The 19451-nt window shown below is 43.1% G+C and overlaps 1 protein-coding gene and 1 long non-coding RNA gene across 2 annotated transcripts; one reads left to right on the forward strand and one right to left on the reverse strand.

Moving 5' to 3' along the window:
* Positions 1 to 1129: 1129 nt before the first annotated feature.
* LOC310755120 (uncharacterized protein) lies at positions 1130 to 11352 on the reverse strand (the record flags this gene model as incomplete). The annotated part of the gene is made up of 8 exons (XM_083631811.1): positions 11268 to 11352; positions 10905 to 10956; positions 7376 to 7526; positions 6097 to 6156; positions 4338 to 4412; positions 1429 to 1485; positions 1270 to 1341; positions 1130 to 1183 (listed from the first exon to the last, which is right to left on the reverse strand). Coding segments are annotated over exons 1-8 (572 nt in total), but the record flags the coding sequence as incomplete, so codon positions are not given.
* Positions 8802 to 10715, forward strand: LOC310755119. Its single transcript, XR_014544163.1, has 4 exons — positions 8802 to 8897; positions 9313 to 9381; positions 10147 to 10188; positions 10689 to 10715. It is a non-coding gene; the product is annotated as an uncharacterized lncRNA (long non-coding RNA).
* Positions 11353 to 19451: the final 8099 nt, after the last annotated feature.

Here is a 19451-nt window from a genome sequence, read left to right on the forward strand (position 1 = left end):
TTTATATGTTAAAATAAAGGAGAATGGGAAATATAAATACTATAAATATAGATATAAATATAAATATAAATTATATATATAATATATAAATATAAATACTATAAATATAAATATATATAATGCTACAAATATAAATTTTATATGTATGTGTATAATAGAAGAGAATGGGAAATATAAATACTATAAATATAACTATAAATATAAATTATATATATTATATATAAATATAAATACTATAAATATAAATATATATAATACTATAAATATAAATTATATACATATATATATATATATATGTATAAAACCAATAAATATAAATAATATAAATATAAATATAAATAATATAAATATATATGTGTATAATAAAAGAGAATGGGAAATATAAATACATATATATATATATATGTGTGTGTGTGTGTGTGTGTGTGTGTGTGTGTGTGTATGTGTGTATATATATATATATATATATATATATATATATATAATCAAAAAATATAAATATAAATATAAATATATATGTATGTGTATAATAAAAGAGAATGGGAAATATAAATACTATAAATATAACTATAAATATAAATTGTGTATATTATATATAAATATAAATACTATAAATATAAATATATATAATGCTATATATATATATATAAAATATAAAACTAATAAATATAAATCATATAAATATAAATATAAATAATATAAATATATATGTGTATAATAAAAGAGAATAGGAAATATAAATACTATAAATATAAATATAAATTATATATATTACATATAAATATAAATACTATAAATATAAATATATATAATACTATAAATATAAATTTATATATATATATAAAACCAAAAAATATAAATATAAAATAATATAAATATAAATATAAATATAAATATAAATATTATATGTATGTGTATAATAAAAGAGAATGGGAAATATAAATACTATAAATATAAATATATATAATACTATAAATATAAATAAAATAAATAAAATAAATAAATAAATAAATAAATTAAATAAATTATATATATATATATATATATATATATATATATATATATATATATATATATATACCAATAAATATAAACAATATAAATATAAATATAAATACAAACACCCCACCTGGAAAAACCCGGCGCCGGGTTGACGGTGATGTATTCGCTTTCCGGAAGGTTCCTGGGGGAAAAGGGGGACCCCGGGTTTGATTGACAGCTCTCCCGCTTTGATTGACACCCCTTTCCCCGCCCCTCCCCTCGACTGACCTGCTCTCCGTTTCCGCGGCGACGGCGGCCTGGTAGACGCCCATCTTCTGGTAGCTCGGCGCCTGGCGGCTCCTGGGAAACGTAGTACGGGGTGAGCGGAGGGACCCAGGCGTCCGGGGAAGGGACCCCGGCGTCCGGGGCGGAGGGGGCGGGGCTTACCTGGGACCCGGGTGCAACTCGCTGGCGCTCAGGTAGGCCCCGCCTTCCGGGGTGCGGCTGGAAAAGAAATTGACAGGTGATTGACAGGTGACCGGGGTTCTGGAGTTGAACCCGGGGTGATTGTCAGGCGCGGGGCGGTGATTGACAGGTCTGGTCCCAGGGCGATTGACACCCCGCTATGGTTCCCGGGGCAACCGGGGTTGTCTGATCCCGCCCCCTGGATCTCAGAATGATTGACAGGTTATCAATTGGAATGACAGGATATTTGATTGGCAGGTGATCGATTGGATTGACAGGTTCTCAGTTTGATTGGCAGGTCCTCAATTGGAATGAAAGGATATGGCTTTGATTGACAGGTTATTTGATCTCAGAATGATTGACAGGTTATCAAGTGGAATGGCGGGATATTTGATTGGCAGGTGATCGATTGGATTGACAGGTTCTCAGTTTGATTGGCAGGTCCTCAATTGGAATGAAAGGATATGGCTTTGATTGACAGGTTATTTGATCTCAGAATGATTGACAGGTTATCAATTGGAATGACAGGATATTTGATTGACAGGTTATTGATTTGATTGACAGGTTCTCAGTTTGATTGGCAGGTCCTCAATCGGAATGAAAGGATATCGCTTTGATTGACAGGTTATTTGATTGACAGGCTATCGATTGGATTGACAGGTTCTCAGTTTGATTGGCAGGTTCTCAATTGGAATGAAAGGCTATCGCTTTGATTGACAGGTTATTGGATTGACAGGTTATCGATTTGATTGACAGGTTCTCAGTTTGATTGGCAGGTCCTCAATTGGAATGAAAGGATATCGCTTTGATTGACAGGTTATTTGATTGACAGGTTATCGATTTGATTGACAGGTTCTCAGTTTGATTGGCAGGTTCTCAATTGGAATGAAAGGCTATCGCTTTGATTGACAGGTTATTTGATTGACAGGTTATCGATTTGATTGACAGGTTCTCAGTTTGATTGGCAGGTCCTCAATTGGAATGAAAGGATATCGCTTTGATTGACAGGTTATTTGATTGACAGGTTATCGGTCTGATTGACAGGTTGTCGATTGGAATGACAGAATGATTGACAGTGGGGGGGCAAGCAGGGTTCAATCCCAGAACGATTGACAGGTTATCGATTGGAGTAACATAATGATTGACAGGACGGGGCAACCATGGTTATTGAGTTGAACCCGGAATGATTGACAGGTTATTAATTTGAATGACAGAATGATTGACAGGGAGGGGGCAACCGGGGTCGTCTGGCGCCAGGATGATTGACAGGCAACCAGGGTTATCGATTTGAACCCGGAATGATTGACAGGGGCAACCGGGGTCGTCTGGTGCCAGGGTGATTGACAGGGAGCTACGGTTCCCAGGACAACCAGGCGCCTGGTTCCCCGAATGATTGACAGGTTATCGATTTGAATGACAGAATGATTGACAGGGATGGGGCAACCAGGGTTCCATCCCAGAATGATTGACAGGCATAGGGCAACCATGGTTATCGATTGGAATGACAGAATGATTGACAGGGATGGTCCGACCCCCTGGATGCCAGAATGATTGACAGAATGATTGACAGGGATCGGGCAACCAGGGTTGTCTAGTCCCGCCCCCTGGATCTCAGAATGATTGACTGGTTCTCGATTCGAATGACAGAATGATTGACAAGGATGGGACAACCAGGGTTATCAAGTCAAATGACAGAATGATTGACAGGGTTGAGGCAACCATGGTTATTGAACCTGGGATGATTGACAGGTTATCAATTCGAATGACAGAATGATTGACAGGGATGGGGCAACCAGGGTTATCAAGTCAAATGACAGAATGATTGACAGGGTTGAGGCAACCATGGTTATTGAACCTGGGATGATTGACAGGTTATTAATTTGAATGACAGAATGATTGACAGGGATGGGACAACCAGGGTTATCAAGTCAAATGACAGAATGATTGACAGGTCACGGATTCGAATCCCGGAATGATTGACAGGTCCGGGGCAACCAGGGTTATCAAGTCAAATGACAGAATGATTGACAGGTCACGGATTCGAATCCCAGAATGATTGACAGGGATGGGGCAACCAGGGTGATCTGGTCTCCCCCCCCGTGAATGATTGACATGTCACGGGTTCGAATCCCAGAATGATTGACAGGTCCCGGATTCGAATCCCGGAATGATTGACAGGTCCGGGGCAACCAGGGTTATCAAGTCAAATGACAGAATGATTGACAGGTCACGGATTGGAATCCCAGAATGATTGACAGGGATGGGGCAACCAGGGTGATCCATTTGAATGACAGAATGATTGACAGGTCCGGGGCAACCAGGGTTATCAAGTCAAATGACAGAATGATTGACAGGTCCCGGATTCGAATCCCAGAATGATTGACAGGTCCGGGGCAACCAGGGTGATCCGGTCTCCCCCCCCTGTGAATGATTGACATGTCACGGGTTCGAATCCCAGAATGATTGACAGGTCCCGGATTCGAATCCCGGAATGATTGACAGGTCCGGGGCAACCAGGGTTATCAAGTCAAATGACAGAATGATTGACAGGTCCCGGATTCGAATCCCAGAATGATTGACAGGGATGGGACAACCAGGGTGATCCATTTGAATGACAGAATGATTGACAGGTCACGGATTCGAATCCCAGAATGATTGACAGGGATGGGGCAACCAGGGTGATCCATTCAAATGACAGAATGATTGACAGGTCCCGGATTCGAAGGACAGAATGATTGACAGGTCCAGGGCACCCAGGGTAATCCGGTCTCCCCCCCTGTGAATGATTGACATGTCACGGGTTCGAATCCCAGAATGATTGACAGGTCCCGGATTCGAATCCCAGAATGATTGACAGGTCCCGGGTGCGAGAATGATTGACAGGTACTCACGGACTGGCGGCCATCAGCCTCTCGTACCCGGGCGCCGGTTTCGTCGACAGGTAGACGCGCTCTGGGCGGGGCGGGCTGGAATAATAATAATAATAATAATAATATAAAATAATAATAATAATATAAAATAATAATAATAATAATAATAATAATAATGATAAAAGTAAAAATAATAAAAGATAAAAATAATAAAATAAAATAATAGTAGTACTAATAATACTAGTACTAATAATATAAAAATAAAGTAATAGGAATAAGAATAAGAATATAAAAAAAGATGATAATGATAAAATAAAATAATAAGAATAAATAATAAGAATATAAGAATAAACAATAATAATAATATAATATAATAATAATAATAATAATAATAATGATAAAAGTAAAAATAATAAAAGATAAAAATAATAAAATAAAATAATACTAGTACTAATAATAATAGTACTAATAATATAAAAATAAAGTAATAGGAATAAGAATAAGAATATAAAAAAAGATGATAATGATAAAATAAAATAATAAGAATAAATAATAATAATATAAGAATAAACAATAATAATAATATAATATAATAATAATAATAATAATAGTAAAAATAATAAAAATAAAATAATACTAATACTAATAATATAAAAATAAAATAATAGGAAGGAGAATAAGTATATAAAAACGATGATAATGATGAAATGAAATAATAAGAATAAACAATAAGAATATAAGAATAAATAATAATAATAATAATAAAATAAGAATAAGAATAATAATAGTAAAAATAATAAAAATAAAATAATAAAATAAAATAATACTAATACTAATAATATAAAAATAAAGTAATAGGAATAAGAATAAGAATATAAAAAAGATGATAATGATAAAATGAAATAATAAGAATAAAGAATAAGAATATAAGAATAAATAATAATAATAATATAAGAATATAATAATAATAATAAGAAGAAGAAGAAGAAGAAGAAGAATAAAAGTAAAAATAATAAAAATAAGATAATAAAATAAAATAATACTAATACTAATAATATAAAAATAAAGTAATAGGAATAAGAATGAGAATATAAAAAAAGATGATCATGATAAAATAAAATAATAAGAATATAAGAATAAATAATAATAATAATATAAGAATATAATTATCATATAATTATAATAATAATAAATAATAATAATAAAATAAATTAAGAATAATAAGAATATAAAAATAAGATGATAATAATAAGAATATAAAAATAAAATAAAATAAAATAAATAAATAATAATAATATAAGAATATAATTATAATATAATAATAATAATAATAAATAATAATAATAATAAAATATAATAAGTTAAGAATAAGAATATAAAAATAAGATGATAATAATAATAATATAAAAATAAAGTAAAATAATAATAATAATAATAAATAATAATATAATAATAAATAGTAAGAATATAAGAATATAATGATAATATAATGATAATATAATAATAAAATAAAATAATAAAAATAATAAAATATGATAAATTAATAATAGTAATAATATAAAAATAAGATGATAATAATAATATAAAATAATAATAATAATAATAATAATAATAATAATATATAATAAATTAAGAATAATAATATAAAAATAAGACGACAATAATAATAATATAAAAATAAAATAATAATTATAATATAATATAATATAATAAAAAAATAACAATGGCCCCACCCACTCCTGGTTCCGCCCACCCGAAACCCCGCCCACCCGTCACTCACGGCAGCGGAGGGAGGGGCCTGTTGGCCAATCCGGCGGCGTTGGCGTCCTTCCCCGACTTCCTGGAAGGGAGAGGCGGGGTTAAAACCAGAGAGCTGACACGTCCTAGAGCTTCCTGGCCAGGCAGGAAGTGGGGTCTCCACTTCCTGTTTCTCTCTCTCTCTCTCTCTCTCTCTGATTATTATTATTATTATTATTATTATTGGCAATCGACTTCCTGGAAGGGAGAGGCGGGGTTAAAACCAGAGAGCTGGCACGTCCTAGAGCTTCCTGGCCAGGCAGGAAGTGGCGTCTCCACTTCCTGTTTCTCTCTCTCTCTCTCTCTCTCTCACTCTGATTATTATTATTATTATTATTATTATTATTAGCAATCAAATTCCTGAATATTCTATTCAATTTATATACAATTTATATATTTGAATTATATTATACTCCTTTTTATGATACTATTATATTTACCTTTATGTATTTGTATTAATATATTTACGTTATATTATAAAATAATTCAATTTTTTTTTTATCTATTATACTTAGGTATAACGTGTATTACATATGTAATATTCTACTTATTTTTATATTATACTATTTATTTATTATAATATAAATATAATATATATATATATATTATAAATATTATAAATATATATATTATAAATATTATAAATATAATATATATATATATATATATATATAATATAAATAATATAATATATATATAATATAATATATATATATATATTTCTATTATAATAAATATAATATATATATATATATTATAAATATTATAAATATATATATTATAAATATTATAAATGTTATATATATATAATATAATATAATATAATATAATATAATTATATATATATATATATATATATATATATATATATATATATATAATATAATATATATATTTCTATTATAATAAATAAATAGAAGTATAATATAAAAATAAGTATTACATATTATATTATTTTATATATATCCATATATATATGGATATAAATATATGTATATCTCCATATATAGAGATATATACACACACACACACATATATATATATATTATATTATATTATATATATATATATATATATATATATATATATATATATATATATATATATATATATATATATATATATATATAATATTATTTATATATTATATATATATATATTATATTATATATATATAATATTTATAATATTTATAATATATATATTTATTATATTTTACATATATATATATATAAAAATAAATAAAAAATTAATATACTCACCGCTGGCGCTCCACCAGGCGCAGCAGACAGACGGCCACCACCAACAAGACCGAGGTCGAGAAGAAGCCTAGAAAGGCCAGGACGGCCACCATGGCCACCAGCGTCCCCTTGGCCAGCGGCTCGGGGCAGGCGCACTCCTCCGGCGGCGCCACTGCGGGGAAAAGGGCGCCGCGCTACGTTTCCCGCGCTACAATTCCCACAATGAAATCCCCGCGCTAAGGTTCCCATGCTAAGATTCCCACGCTAAGATTCCCGCGCTAAGGTTCCCACACTAAAGTTCCCGCGCTACAATTCCCGCGCTAAGGTTCCCACACTAAAGTTCCTGCGCTACTGTTCGCATGCTAAGGTTCCTGCGCTAAAGTTCCCGCGCTAAGGTTCCCACACTACAGTTCCCATGCTATAGTTCCCGCGCTAAGGTTCCCGCGCTAAGGTTCCCGCGCTACAGTTCCTGCGCTAAGGTTCCCATGCTAAAGTTCCAGCGCTACAGTTCCCATGCTAAGGTTCCTGCGCTAAGGTTCTCATGCTATAGTTCCCATGCAAAGGTTCATGCGCTAAGGTTCCCATGCTAAGGTTCCCGCGCTAAGGTTCCCGCACTACAGTTCCCATGCTATAGTTCCCACACTAAGGTTCCCACGCTAAAGTTCCTGCGCTACAGTTCCCATGCTAAGGTTCCCGCACTAAGGTTCCTGCGCTAAGGTTCCCGCGCTACATTTCCTGCGCTACAGTTCCCGCGCTAAGGTTCCCGTGCAAAGGTTCCCGCGCTAAGGTTCCCACGCTAAGGTTCCCGCGCTAAGATTCCCGCGCTAAGGTTCACATGCTAAGGTTCCCGCGCTAAGGTTCCTGCGCTAAAGTTCCTGCGCTACAGTTCCCGCGCTAAGGTTCCTGCGCTAAGGTTCCCACGCTAAAGTTCCCGCGCTACAGTTCCCATGCTAAGGTTCCCGCGCTAAGGATCCCATGCTAAGGTTCCTGCGCTACAGTTCCCGCGCTACAGTTCCCGCGCAAAGGTTCCTGCGCTACAGTTCCCACACGAAGGTTCCCGCGCTACAATTCCCACGCTAAGGTCCGTGCGCCAAGGTTCCCGCGCTACAGTCCCCGCGCTAAGGTTCCCACGCTAAAGTTCCCGCGCTACAGTTCCCATGCTAAGGTTCCCATGCTAAGGTTCCCGCGCTATAGTTCCCGTGCAAAGGTTCCAGCGCTAAGGTTCCCGCGCTACAGTTCCCGCGCAAAGGTTCCTGCGCTACAGTTCCCACACGAAGGTTCCCGCGCTACAGTTCCCACGCTAAGGTCCGTGCGCCAAGGTTCCCGCGCTACAGTTCCCGCGCTAAGGTTCCCATGCTAAAGTTCCCGCACTACAGTTCCCGCGCTAAGGTTCCCACGCTAAAATTCCCGCGCTAAGGTTTCCACGCTAAAGTTCCCGCACTACAGTTCCCACGCTAAATTTCCCACGCTAAAATTCCCGCGCTAAGGTTCCCACACTACAATTCCCGCACTAAGGTTCCCGCGCTAAGGTTCCCGCGCTAAGGTTCCCGCGCTACAGTTCCCGCGCTAAGGTTCCCGCATGGCAGAGACTCGCACCCACAACCTTCCCAAGGACCGCCCATTGCGGCGAGAAGCCGGCATGCGCTAAGGTTCCTGCGCTAAAAGTCCCACGCTAAGGTTCCCACACTACAGTTCCCATGCTATAGTTCCCGCACTAAGGTTCCCGCGCTAAAGTTCCCGCACTACAGTTCCCGTGCAAAGGTTCCTGCGCTAAGGTTCCCACGCTAAAGTTCCTGCGCTACAGTTCCCATGCTAACGTTCCTGCGCTACAGTTCCCGCGCTATAGTTCCCGCGCTAAGGTTCCCATGCTAAGGTTTCCGCGCTAAGGTTCCCGCGCTAAGGTTCCCACGCTAACGTTCCCACGCTAACGTTCCTGCGCTACAGTTCCCACGCTAAAGTTCCTGCGCTACAGTTCCCATGCTAAGGTTCCTACGCTAAAATTCCCGCGCTAAGGTTCCCACACTACAGTTCCCATGCTATAGTTCCCGCGCTAAGGTTCGTGCGCTAAAGTTCCTGCGCTACAGTTCCCACACTAAGGTTCCCGCGCTACAGTTCCCGCGCAAAGGTTCCCGTGCTACAGTTCCCGCGCAAAGGTTCCTGCACTAAGGTTCCCGCGCTAAGGTTCCCGCGCTACAGTTCCCGTGCTAAGGTTCCCGCGCTGCAGTTCCCGTGCAAAGGTTCCTGCGCTAAGGTTCCCGCGCTAAGGTTCGTGCGCTACAGTTCCCATCCTAAGGTTCCTGCGCTAAAATTCCCACGCTAAGGTTCCCACGCTAACGTTCCTGCGCTAAGGTTCCCGCGCTAAGGTTCCCGTGCTACAGTTCCCGCGCTAAGGTTCCCGCGCTAAGGTTCCCATGCTAAGGTTCCCACACTAAAGTTCCTGCGCTACTGTTCGCATGCTAAGGTTCCTGCGCTAAGGTTCCCGCGCTAAGGTTCCCGCGCTAAGGTTCCCGCGATAAGGTTCCCGCGCTACAGTTCCCGCGCTAAGGTTCCCGCATGGCGGGAGACTCGCACCCACAACCTTCCCAAGGACCGCCCATTGCGGCAAGAAGTCGGCATGTGCTAAGGTTCCTGCGCTAAAATTCCCGCGCTAAGGTTCCCACACTACAGTTCCCATGCTATAGTTCCCGTGCAAAGGTTCCTGTGCTAAGGTTCACACGCTAAGGTTCCCATGCTAAGGTTCCTGCGCTAAGGCTCCCGCGCTAAGGTTCCCACGCTACAGTTCCCGTGCAAAGGTTCCTGCACTAAGGTTCCTGCGCTAAGGTTCCCGCGCTATAGTTCCCACGCTAAGGTTCCCATGCCAAGGTTCCCGCGCTAAGGTTCCCGCGCTAAGGTTCCCGCGCTACAGTTCCCGCGCTAAGGTTCCCGCGCGGCGTGAGACTCGCACCCACAACCTTCCCAAGGACCGCCCATTGCGACGAGAAGCAGGCATGCGCTAAGGTTCCTGCGCTAAAATTCCCGCGCTAAGGTTCCCACACTACAATTCCCGCACTAAGGTTCCCACGCTAAAGTTCCTGCGCTACAGTTCCCACGCTAAGGTTCCCGCGCTACAGTTCCCAAACTAAGGTTCCCACGCTAAGGTTCCCACGCTAAAGTTCCTGCGCTACAGTTCCCGCGCTAAGGTTCCCATGCTAAGGTTTCCGCGCTAAGGTTCGTGCGCTAAGGTTCCCACGCTAAGGTTCCCATGCTAAGGTTCCCGCGCTAAGGTTCCCACGCTAAGGTTCCCACGCTAAGGTTCCCACGCTAAGGTTCCCGCGCTAAGGTTCCCACGCTACAGTTCCTGCGCTAAGGTTCCCATGCTAAAGTTCCAGCGCTACAGTTCCCGTGCAAAGGTTCCTGCGCTAAGGTTCCCACGCTAAGGTTCCCGCGCTACAGTTCCCGTGCAAAGGTTCCCACGCTACAGTTCCCGCGCTAAGATTCCTGCGCTACGGTTCCCGTGCAAAGGTTCCTGCGCTAAGCTTCCCACGCTAAGGTTCCCACGCCGGCGCCTTACTTTGCAAAGCGACCCCCCGGTGCTGGATGGGAATCCTGGCGTCTTCGACGTACTGCGGGCGACAGAAATGGGAGTTATAGCGCGTGACGCCGGATTTCGCACCCGGGATCCGGAAGGGCAAGCGAGAGAGATGGGAATTATAGCCTGCCGGCGCCGCCTTTCACACCCAGGACCGGGCGCCGGAAGGGCGGGCGAGAAATGGGAATTATAGCAGGTTTTGCACCCGGTTTTGCACCCGGCGCCGTAAGGGCAGAGGAGAGAGATGGGAATTGCAGCGCGTTTCGCACCCGGGACCCGGAAGGGCAGAGGAGAGAGATGGGAATTGTAGTGCGTTTCGCCCCCGGAAGGGAAGGGGAGACTCACCCTAGTGTGCGGCCCGGGTTCGAGGAAGGCCGCCTGCCGCTTGCGCCGCATTCCCCGCGGCGGGAACTCGAGCAGCGCCTGGTTTGGGGGAGAAGAGAGGCGAGTTCGGGTTCAATTTCCTGTCTATTTCCAGGGAGTTTCCTGACTATTTACAGGCAGTTTCCTGCCTACTTCCTGTTTGTTTCCAGGGAGTTTCCTGTCTATTTCCTGTCTTTTTACAGGCAATTTCATGTCTGTTTCCCGGGAGTTTCCTGTCTATTTCCTGTCTATGTCCAGGAAGTTTCCTGTCTATTTCCAGGCAGTTTCCTGTCTATTTCCAGGGAGTTTCCTGTCTGTTCCAGGGAGTTTCCTGTCTATTTCCTGTCTGTTTCCAGTGAGTTTCCTGTCTATTTCTTGTCTATTTCCAGGAAGTTCCTTGTATATTTCCTGTCTGTTTCCAGGGAGTTTCCTGTCTATTTCCTGTCTGTTTCCAGGGAGTTTCCTGTCTGTTTCCAGGGAGTTTCCTGTCTATTTCCTGTCTATTTCCAGGGAGTTTCCTGTCTATTTCCTGTCTATTTCCAGGGAGTTTCCTGTCTACTTCCTGTCTGTTTCCAGGGAGTTTCCTGTCTACTTCCTGTCTGTTTCCAGGGAGTTTCCTGTCTATTTCCAGGAAGTTCCCTGTCTACTTCCAGGGAGTTTCCTGTCTATTTCCTATCTATTTCCCAGGAGTTTCCTGTCTATTTCCTGTCTGTTTCCAGGGAGTTTCCTGTCTATTTCTTGTCTATTTCTAGGAAGTTCCTTGTATATTTCCAAGGAGTTTCCTGTCTATTTTCTGTCTGTTTCCCGGGAGTTTCCTGTCTACTTCCTGTCTGTTTCCAGGGAGTTTCCTGTCTATTTCCTGTCTCTTTCCCAGGAGTTTCCTGTCTACTTCCCGTCTGTTTCCAGTGAGTTTCCTGTCTATTTCCTGTCTCTTTCCCGGGAGTTTCCTGTCTACTTCCTGTCTGTTTCCAGGGAGTTTCCTGTCTATTTCCAGGAAGTTCCCTGTCTATGTCCAGGGAGTTTCCTGTCTATTTCCTATCTATTTCCAGGAAGTTTCCTCTCTATTTCCTGTCTATTCCCTGCATTTCCTGTCTATTTCCAGGAAGTTTCCTGTCTATTCCCCGCAGGCAGAAAAGTAGCAGCTCAGGGAGTTTCCTATCCATTTCCAGGGAGTTTCCTGTCTATTTCCTGTCTATTCCCTGTATTTCCTATCTATTTCCAGGAAGTTTCCTCCTTGCATCTTCCACAAACTGTAGGCAAGGCAGAGATGGGAGTTATAGCGCGTTTCGCACCCAGTTTCGCACCCGGCGCCGGGAGGGAAGGGGAGACTCACCCTAGCGTGTGGCGCGGGTTCGAGGAAGGGCGCCTGCCGCTTGCGCCGCATTCCCCGCGGCGGGAAGTCCATCAGCGCCTGGAAGCAGAAAGCAAGGAGGTAAGTGAGTTTCCGAAGGCGCCTGGTCCCTGGAAGGAAACGTAGCGCGGGAACCTTAGCGTGGGAACCTTAGCGTGGGAATTTTAGCGCGGGAACCTTAGCGCAGGAATTTTAGTGTGGGAACCTTAGCGCGGGAATTTTAGTGTGGGAACCTTAGCATGGGAACCTTATCGCGGGAATTTTAGTGTGGGAACCTTAGCGCGGGAACCTTAGCGTGGGAACCTTATCGCGGGAATTTTAGTGTGGGAACCTTAGTGTGGGAACCTTAGCGTGGGAACCTTAGCGCGGGAATTTTAGCGTGGGAATTTTAGCGCGGGAACCTTAGCGCGGGAATCTTAGCGCGGGAACCTTAGTGTGGGAACCTTAGTGTGGGAACCTTAGCGTGTGAACCTTAGCGCGGGAACCTTAGCACGGGAACCATAGCGCGGGAATTCTAGTGTGGGAATTTTAGCGCGGGAACCTTAGCGCGGGAATTTTAGTGTGGGAATATTAGTGTGGGAACCTTAGCGCGGGAATTTTAGCGCGGGAACCTTAGCGCGGGAATTTTAGTGTGGGAATTTTAGCGCGGGAACCTTAGCGTGGGAAACTTAGCGCGGAAATTTTAGTGTGGGAATTCTAGCGCGGGAACCTTAGCGTGGGAACCTTAGCGCGGGAATTTTAGTGTGGGAACCTTAGTGTGGGAACCTTAGCGTGGGAACCTTAGCGCGGGAATTTTAGTGTGGGAACCTTAGCGCGGGAACCTTAGTGCGGGAACCTTAGCGCGGGAATTTCTTGTCTATTCCCCGCAAGTAGAAAGCCAGCAGCTCAGGGAGTTTCCTGTCTCTTTCCTGTCTATTTCCAGGGAGTTGCTACCTTTCTGCTTGCGGGAAATAGACAGGAAACCGCCTGGAAAGAGACAGGAAACTGCCTGGAAACAGACAGGAAACTCCCTGGAAATAGACAGGAAACTGACAGGAAACTCCCTGGAAATAGACAGGAAATTGAAAGGAAACTCCCAGGAAACAGACAGGAAACTCCCTGGAAATTGACAGGAAACTCCCTGAGCTTCTGGCTTTCTCCTTGCGGCGAATAAACAGGAAATGCAGGGAATAGGCAGGAAACTCCCTGGAAATAGGCAGGAAAGATAGAGGAAACTCCCTGGAAAGAGACAGGAAACAGACAAGAAACGTCCTGGAAATAGACCAGAAAGAGGCAGGAAACTGCCTGTAAGTAGACAGGAAATAGACAGGAAACAACCAAGAAATAGACAGGAAACTGACAGGAAACAGACAATAAACGTCCTGGAAACAGACAGGAAACTCCCTGGAAATAGACAATAAACAGGCAGGAAACTCCCTGGAAATAAACAGGAAATAGGACTCCCAGGAAATAGACATGAAACTGACAGAAAATAGACAGGAAACTCCCTGGAAATAGACACGAAACAGACAAGAAACTTCCTGGAAACAGACAGGAAACTCCCTGGAAATAGACCAGAAATAGACAGGAAACTCCCAGGAAATAGACAGGAAATATAGAAGAAACTCCCTGGAAATAGACAGGAAACAGATAAGAAACTTCCTGGAAACAGACAGGAAACTCCCTGGAAATAGACCAGAAAGAGGCAGGAAACTGCCTGGAAATAGACAGGAAACTCCCAGGAAATAGACAGGAAACTCCCAGGAAATAGACAGGAAACTCCCAGGAAATAGACAGGAAACTCCCAGGAAATAGACCAGAAAGAGGCAGGAAACTGCCTGGAAATAGACAGGAAACTTCCTGGAAATAGACAGGAAACTCCGAGGAAATAGACAGGAAACTGCCTGGAAATAGACAGGAAACTCCCAGGAAATAGACAGGAAACTGCCTGGAAATTGAAAGGAAACTCCCAGGAAATAGGCAGGAAACTCCCTGGAAATAGACAAGACATAGGCAGGAAACTTCCTGGAAGTAGACAGGAAATAAACAGGAAACTCCCTGGAAACAGACATGAAACTCCCTGGAAATAGGCAGGAAACTGACAGGAAATAGACAGGAAACTCCCTGGAAATAGACAGGGAACTTCCTGGAAATAGACCAGAAATAGACAGGAAACTCCCGGGGTCCCGGGTGCGAAAGCCGGGTGTGAAACGCGCTATAACTCCCATCTCTGTCGCCCGCAGTACGTCGACGACGCCAGGATTCCCATCCAGCACCGGGGGGTCGCTCTGCAAAGTAAGGCGCCGGGAAGGTTGCGGGTTCGAGTCGAATAGACAGGAAACAGACAATAAACGTCCTGCAAACAGACAGGAAACTCCCTGGAAATAGACCAGAAAGAGGCCGGAAACTCCCTGGAAACAGACATGAAACTTGCTGGAAACAGACAGGAAACTCCCTGGAAATAGGCAGGAAACAAACAGGAAGCTTCCCGGAAACGGAGAGGAAATTCCCCCCCGCACCTTGTCCCCGGGCCAGTCCTCCTCCGGGTCCTCTCCTCCGGCGCCCGGGTCCATCTCGTCCGCTTCCTCCGAGGCCGAGAAGGGGTCCAGGTCCGGGGGCGGCGGGGGCCGGGCTGCGGAAAGATCCGGAAAGGTTCCTTCGGGTCCCGGGTTCGAATTTCCCCACATTCCTCCCCCCCCCCAAATTAAATTAAATCTGGAGATCTACCGGGCTCGGCCAATAGGAAGAGGAGAGGCAGGAGCAGCAGCAGCATGGCTGGGAATCCCTCTGCTGAGTCCGGAAGGTTCCGTGATGTCATAAGGGCTGGGGTGTGATGTCACAAGGCGTGATGTCATCGGGGGGCGGGTCCGGAGCGGAAGGCGCCAAGTTGTGTTTCCGGAGAGGGTGATAATCATTTTGTAATCTACCTATTTGGAGATCTACCAAATCTAATAATGATTAGATTGATTAATTTCTAATCATTTGGAATCTACCTATTTGAATATTATTATTATTATTATTATTTACTTATAATGTACATGTCTGGATATCAGTATTATTATCTGCATATCTTTATTATTATTATTATTATTATTATTATTATTAGTTGTAATCTACCTATCTGCATATCTATTATTATTATTATTATTAGTTGTAATCTACCTATCTGCATATCTATTATTATTATTATTATCAGTTGTAATCTACCTAACTGCATATCTATTATTATTATTATTATTATTATTTGTAATCTACCTATCTGCATATCTACATTATTATTACTAGAACTTGTAATCTACACATCTATTAATATTAATATTATTATTATTATTATTAGTTGTAATCTGCCTATCTGCATATCTATTATTATTATTATTATTACTAGAACTTGTAATCTACCTATCTGCATATCTATATTACTATTATTATTTTGTTTCCTACTAATACAACCTGTAATCTACACATCTGCATATCTATTATTATTATTATTATTATTATTATTATTATTTACTTGTAATGTACCTCTCTGGATATCAGTGTTATATTATTATTATTATTATTATTATTATTTACTTGTAATGTACCTCTCTGGATATCAGTGTTATATTATTATTATTATTATTATTATTATTATTAGTTGTAATCTACCTATCTGCATATCTATTATTATTATTATTATTATTATTATTATTATTTACTTGTAATGTACCTCTCTGGATATCAGTGTTATATTATTATTATTATTATTATTATTAGTTGTAATCTACCTATCTGCATATCCACATTATTATTACTAGAACTTGTAATCTACACATCTGCATATCTAAATTACTATTATTATTATTATTACTACTACTAATACAACCTGTAATCTACACATCTATTATTATTATTATTAGTTGTAATCTACCTATCTGCATATCTAAATTACTATTATTATTAAGTTTCCTACTAATACAACCTGTAATCTACACATCTGCATATCTATTATATTATTATTATTATTATTATTATTATTATTATTATTATTATTAGTTGTAATCTACCTATCTGCATATCTATATTACTATTATTATTTACTATTATTTATTTATTTGTATTAGTTTACTACTAATACAACCTGTAATCTACACACATGCATATCTATTATTATTATTATTAATTATTATTATTATTTATTTATTTATTTATTATTATTATTATTATTATTATTACTACTACTACAATTTGTAATCAACCTATCTGTATATCTATACCTATTTATTTGCATATCTATATCTATTTCTATATCTATTCATTGCATGGGAACCATAGCGTCCCCAAACGGACGGCGCCCAGTGGATCTCTCCCACCCGGAGGATCTCTCCTACCTGGAGGATCTCTCCCGGCCAGTGGATCTCTCCCACCCAATGGATCTCTTGCACCCGGCACTTCAGCCTTGGGAACCGTAGCGTCCCCAAACAGACGGCGCCCAGTGGATCTCTCCCACCCAGTGGATCTCTCCCACCCAGTGGATCTCTTGTACCCGGCAGTTCAGTTCCCAGCCTTGGGAACCGTAGCGTCCCCAAATGGACGGCACCCAGTAGATCTCTCCCACCCGGAGGATCTCTCCTACCTGGAGGATCTTTCCCGCCCAGTGGATCTCTCCCACCCGGCGCTTCAGTTCCCAGCCTTGGAGAATAAAGTTTATTGTGTGGGAACCATAGCGTCCCCAAACGGATGGTCCCAGTGGATCTCTCCCACCCGGCGATTCTATTCCTGGGGGGACTTTATTGTGTGGGAACCGTAGCACCCAGTGGATCTCTCCCACCCAGTGGATCTCTTGCACCCGGCACTTCAGTTCCCAGCCTTGGGAACCATAGCGTCCCCAAACGGACGGCACCCGGAGGATCTCTCCCACCGGGTGGATCTCTCCCACACAGTGGATCTCTCTCACCCAGCGCTTCAGTTCCCAGCCTTGGAGAATGAAACCAGGCGCTTTGCTTGTGAACAAGTAACTTTATTGTGTGGGAACCATAGCGTCCCACCCAGTGGATCTCTTGCACCCAGCAGTTCAATTCCCTGCCTTGGGAACCATAGCGTCCCCAAACGGATGGCGCCCAGTGGATCTCTCGCACCCGGTGATTCAATTCCTGGGGGGACTTTATTGTGTGGAAACCGTAGCACCCAGTGGATCTCTCCCACCCGGTGGATCTCTCCCACCCAGCGGATCTCTCCTACCCGGCGCTTCAGTTCCCAGCCTTGGAGAAAAAAACCAGGCGCTTTGCTTGTGAACAAGTGACTTTATTGTGAGGGAACCATAGCGTCCCCAAACGGATGGCGCCTAGTGGATCTCTCCCACCCAGTGGATCTCTCCCACACACTGGATCTCTTGCACCCGGCAGTTCAATTCCCAGCCTTGGGAACCATAGCGCCCCCAAACGGACGGCACCCAGTGGATCTCTCCCACCTGGCAATTCAATTCCTGGGGGGGACTTTACTGTGTGGGAACCGTAGCACCCAGTGGATATCCCCCACCCAGTGGATCTCTCCCACCCGGCCGATCTCTCCCACCCAGCTGATCTCTCCCCCCAATGGATCTCTTGCACCCGGCGCTTCAGTTCCCAGCCTTGGGAACAGTGGCGTCCCAAAACGGACGGCACCCAGTGGATCTCTCCCACCCGGAGGATCTCTCCTACATGGAGGATCTCTCCCGCCCAGTGGATCTCTCCCACCCAGCCGATCTCTCCCACCCAGTGGATCTCTCTCACCCGGCGCTTCAGTTCCCAGCCTTGGAGAAAAAAACCAGGCGCTTTGCTTGTGAACAAGTGACTTTATTGTGAGGGAACCATAGCGTCCCCAAACGGACGGCACCCAGTGGATCTCTCCCACCCGGCGATTCAATTCCTGGGAGGGGGACTTTATTGTGTGGGAACCGTAGCACCCAGTGGATCTCTCCCACCCGGTGGATCACTCTGACCCAGCAGATCTCTCCCACCCAGTGGATCTCTTGCACCTGACACTTCAGTTCCCAGCCTTGGGAACCGTAGCGTCCCCAGACGGACGCCGCCCAGTGGATCTCTCCCACCCAGTGGATTTCTCACGCTTAGCCGACCCCTCCAACCCAGTGGATCCCTCCGACCCAGCAGATCCCTCCAACCTTGCGGATCTCTCCCACCCAGTGGATCTCTCTCACGCTTAGCAGATCCTTCCCACCCAGCGGATCCCTCCGGCCTCACGGATCCCTCCCGCCCAGCGGATCTCTCCCGCTCAGCGCATCCCTCCCACCCAGCGGATCTCTCTCACGCTTAGCGGGTCCCCCCGACCTTGCGAATTTCTCCCACCCAGTGGATCTCTCGCGCTTAGCCAATCCCCCCAAAACCCAGTGGATCCCTCCGACCCAGTGGATCCCTCCGACCCAGCAGATCCCTCCCACCCAGCGGATCACCCCCACCCAGTGGATCTCTCACGCCTAGCCGATCCATCCAACCCAGTGGATCACTCCGACCCACCGGATCCCTCCCACCCAGTGGATCTCCCGCGCTTAGCCGACCCCCCAACCCAGTGGATCCCTCCGACCCAGCGGATCCCTCCCGCCCAGTGGATCTCTCGCGCTTAGCCGATTCCCCCGACCCAGTGGATCCCTCCCACACAGTGGATCCCTCCCGGCGGATCCCCCGACCGAGTGGATCCCCCGACCGAGTGGATCCCTCCGACCGAGTGGTCCTCCCCCGCCCGGCGCTTCAGTCCCCGCCCCATCGCTTGTCCCCTTTCGCGTCCGAACGCAGGAGGGCCCCGTCCCCGCCTCTGCGCATGCGCGGCGGAATCGGCGGCGTTCGGACCGGGCGACGCGCGAC

Source organism: Podarcis filfolensis, assembly GCF_964270895.1.
Source record: "Podarcis filfolensis genome assembly, contig: HAP1_SCAFFOLD_312, whole genome shotgun sequence".
NCBI lineage: Eukaryota > Metazoa > Chordata > Lepidosauria > Squamata > Lacertidae > Podarcis > Podarcis filfolensis.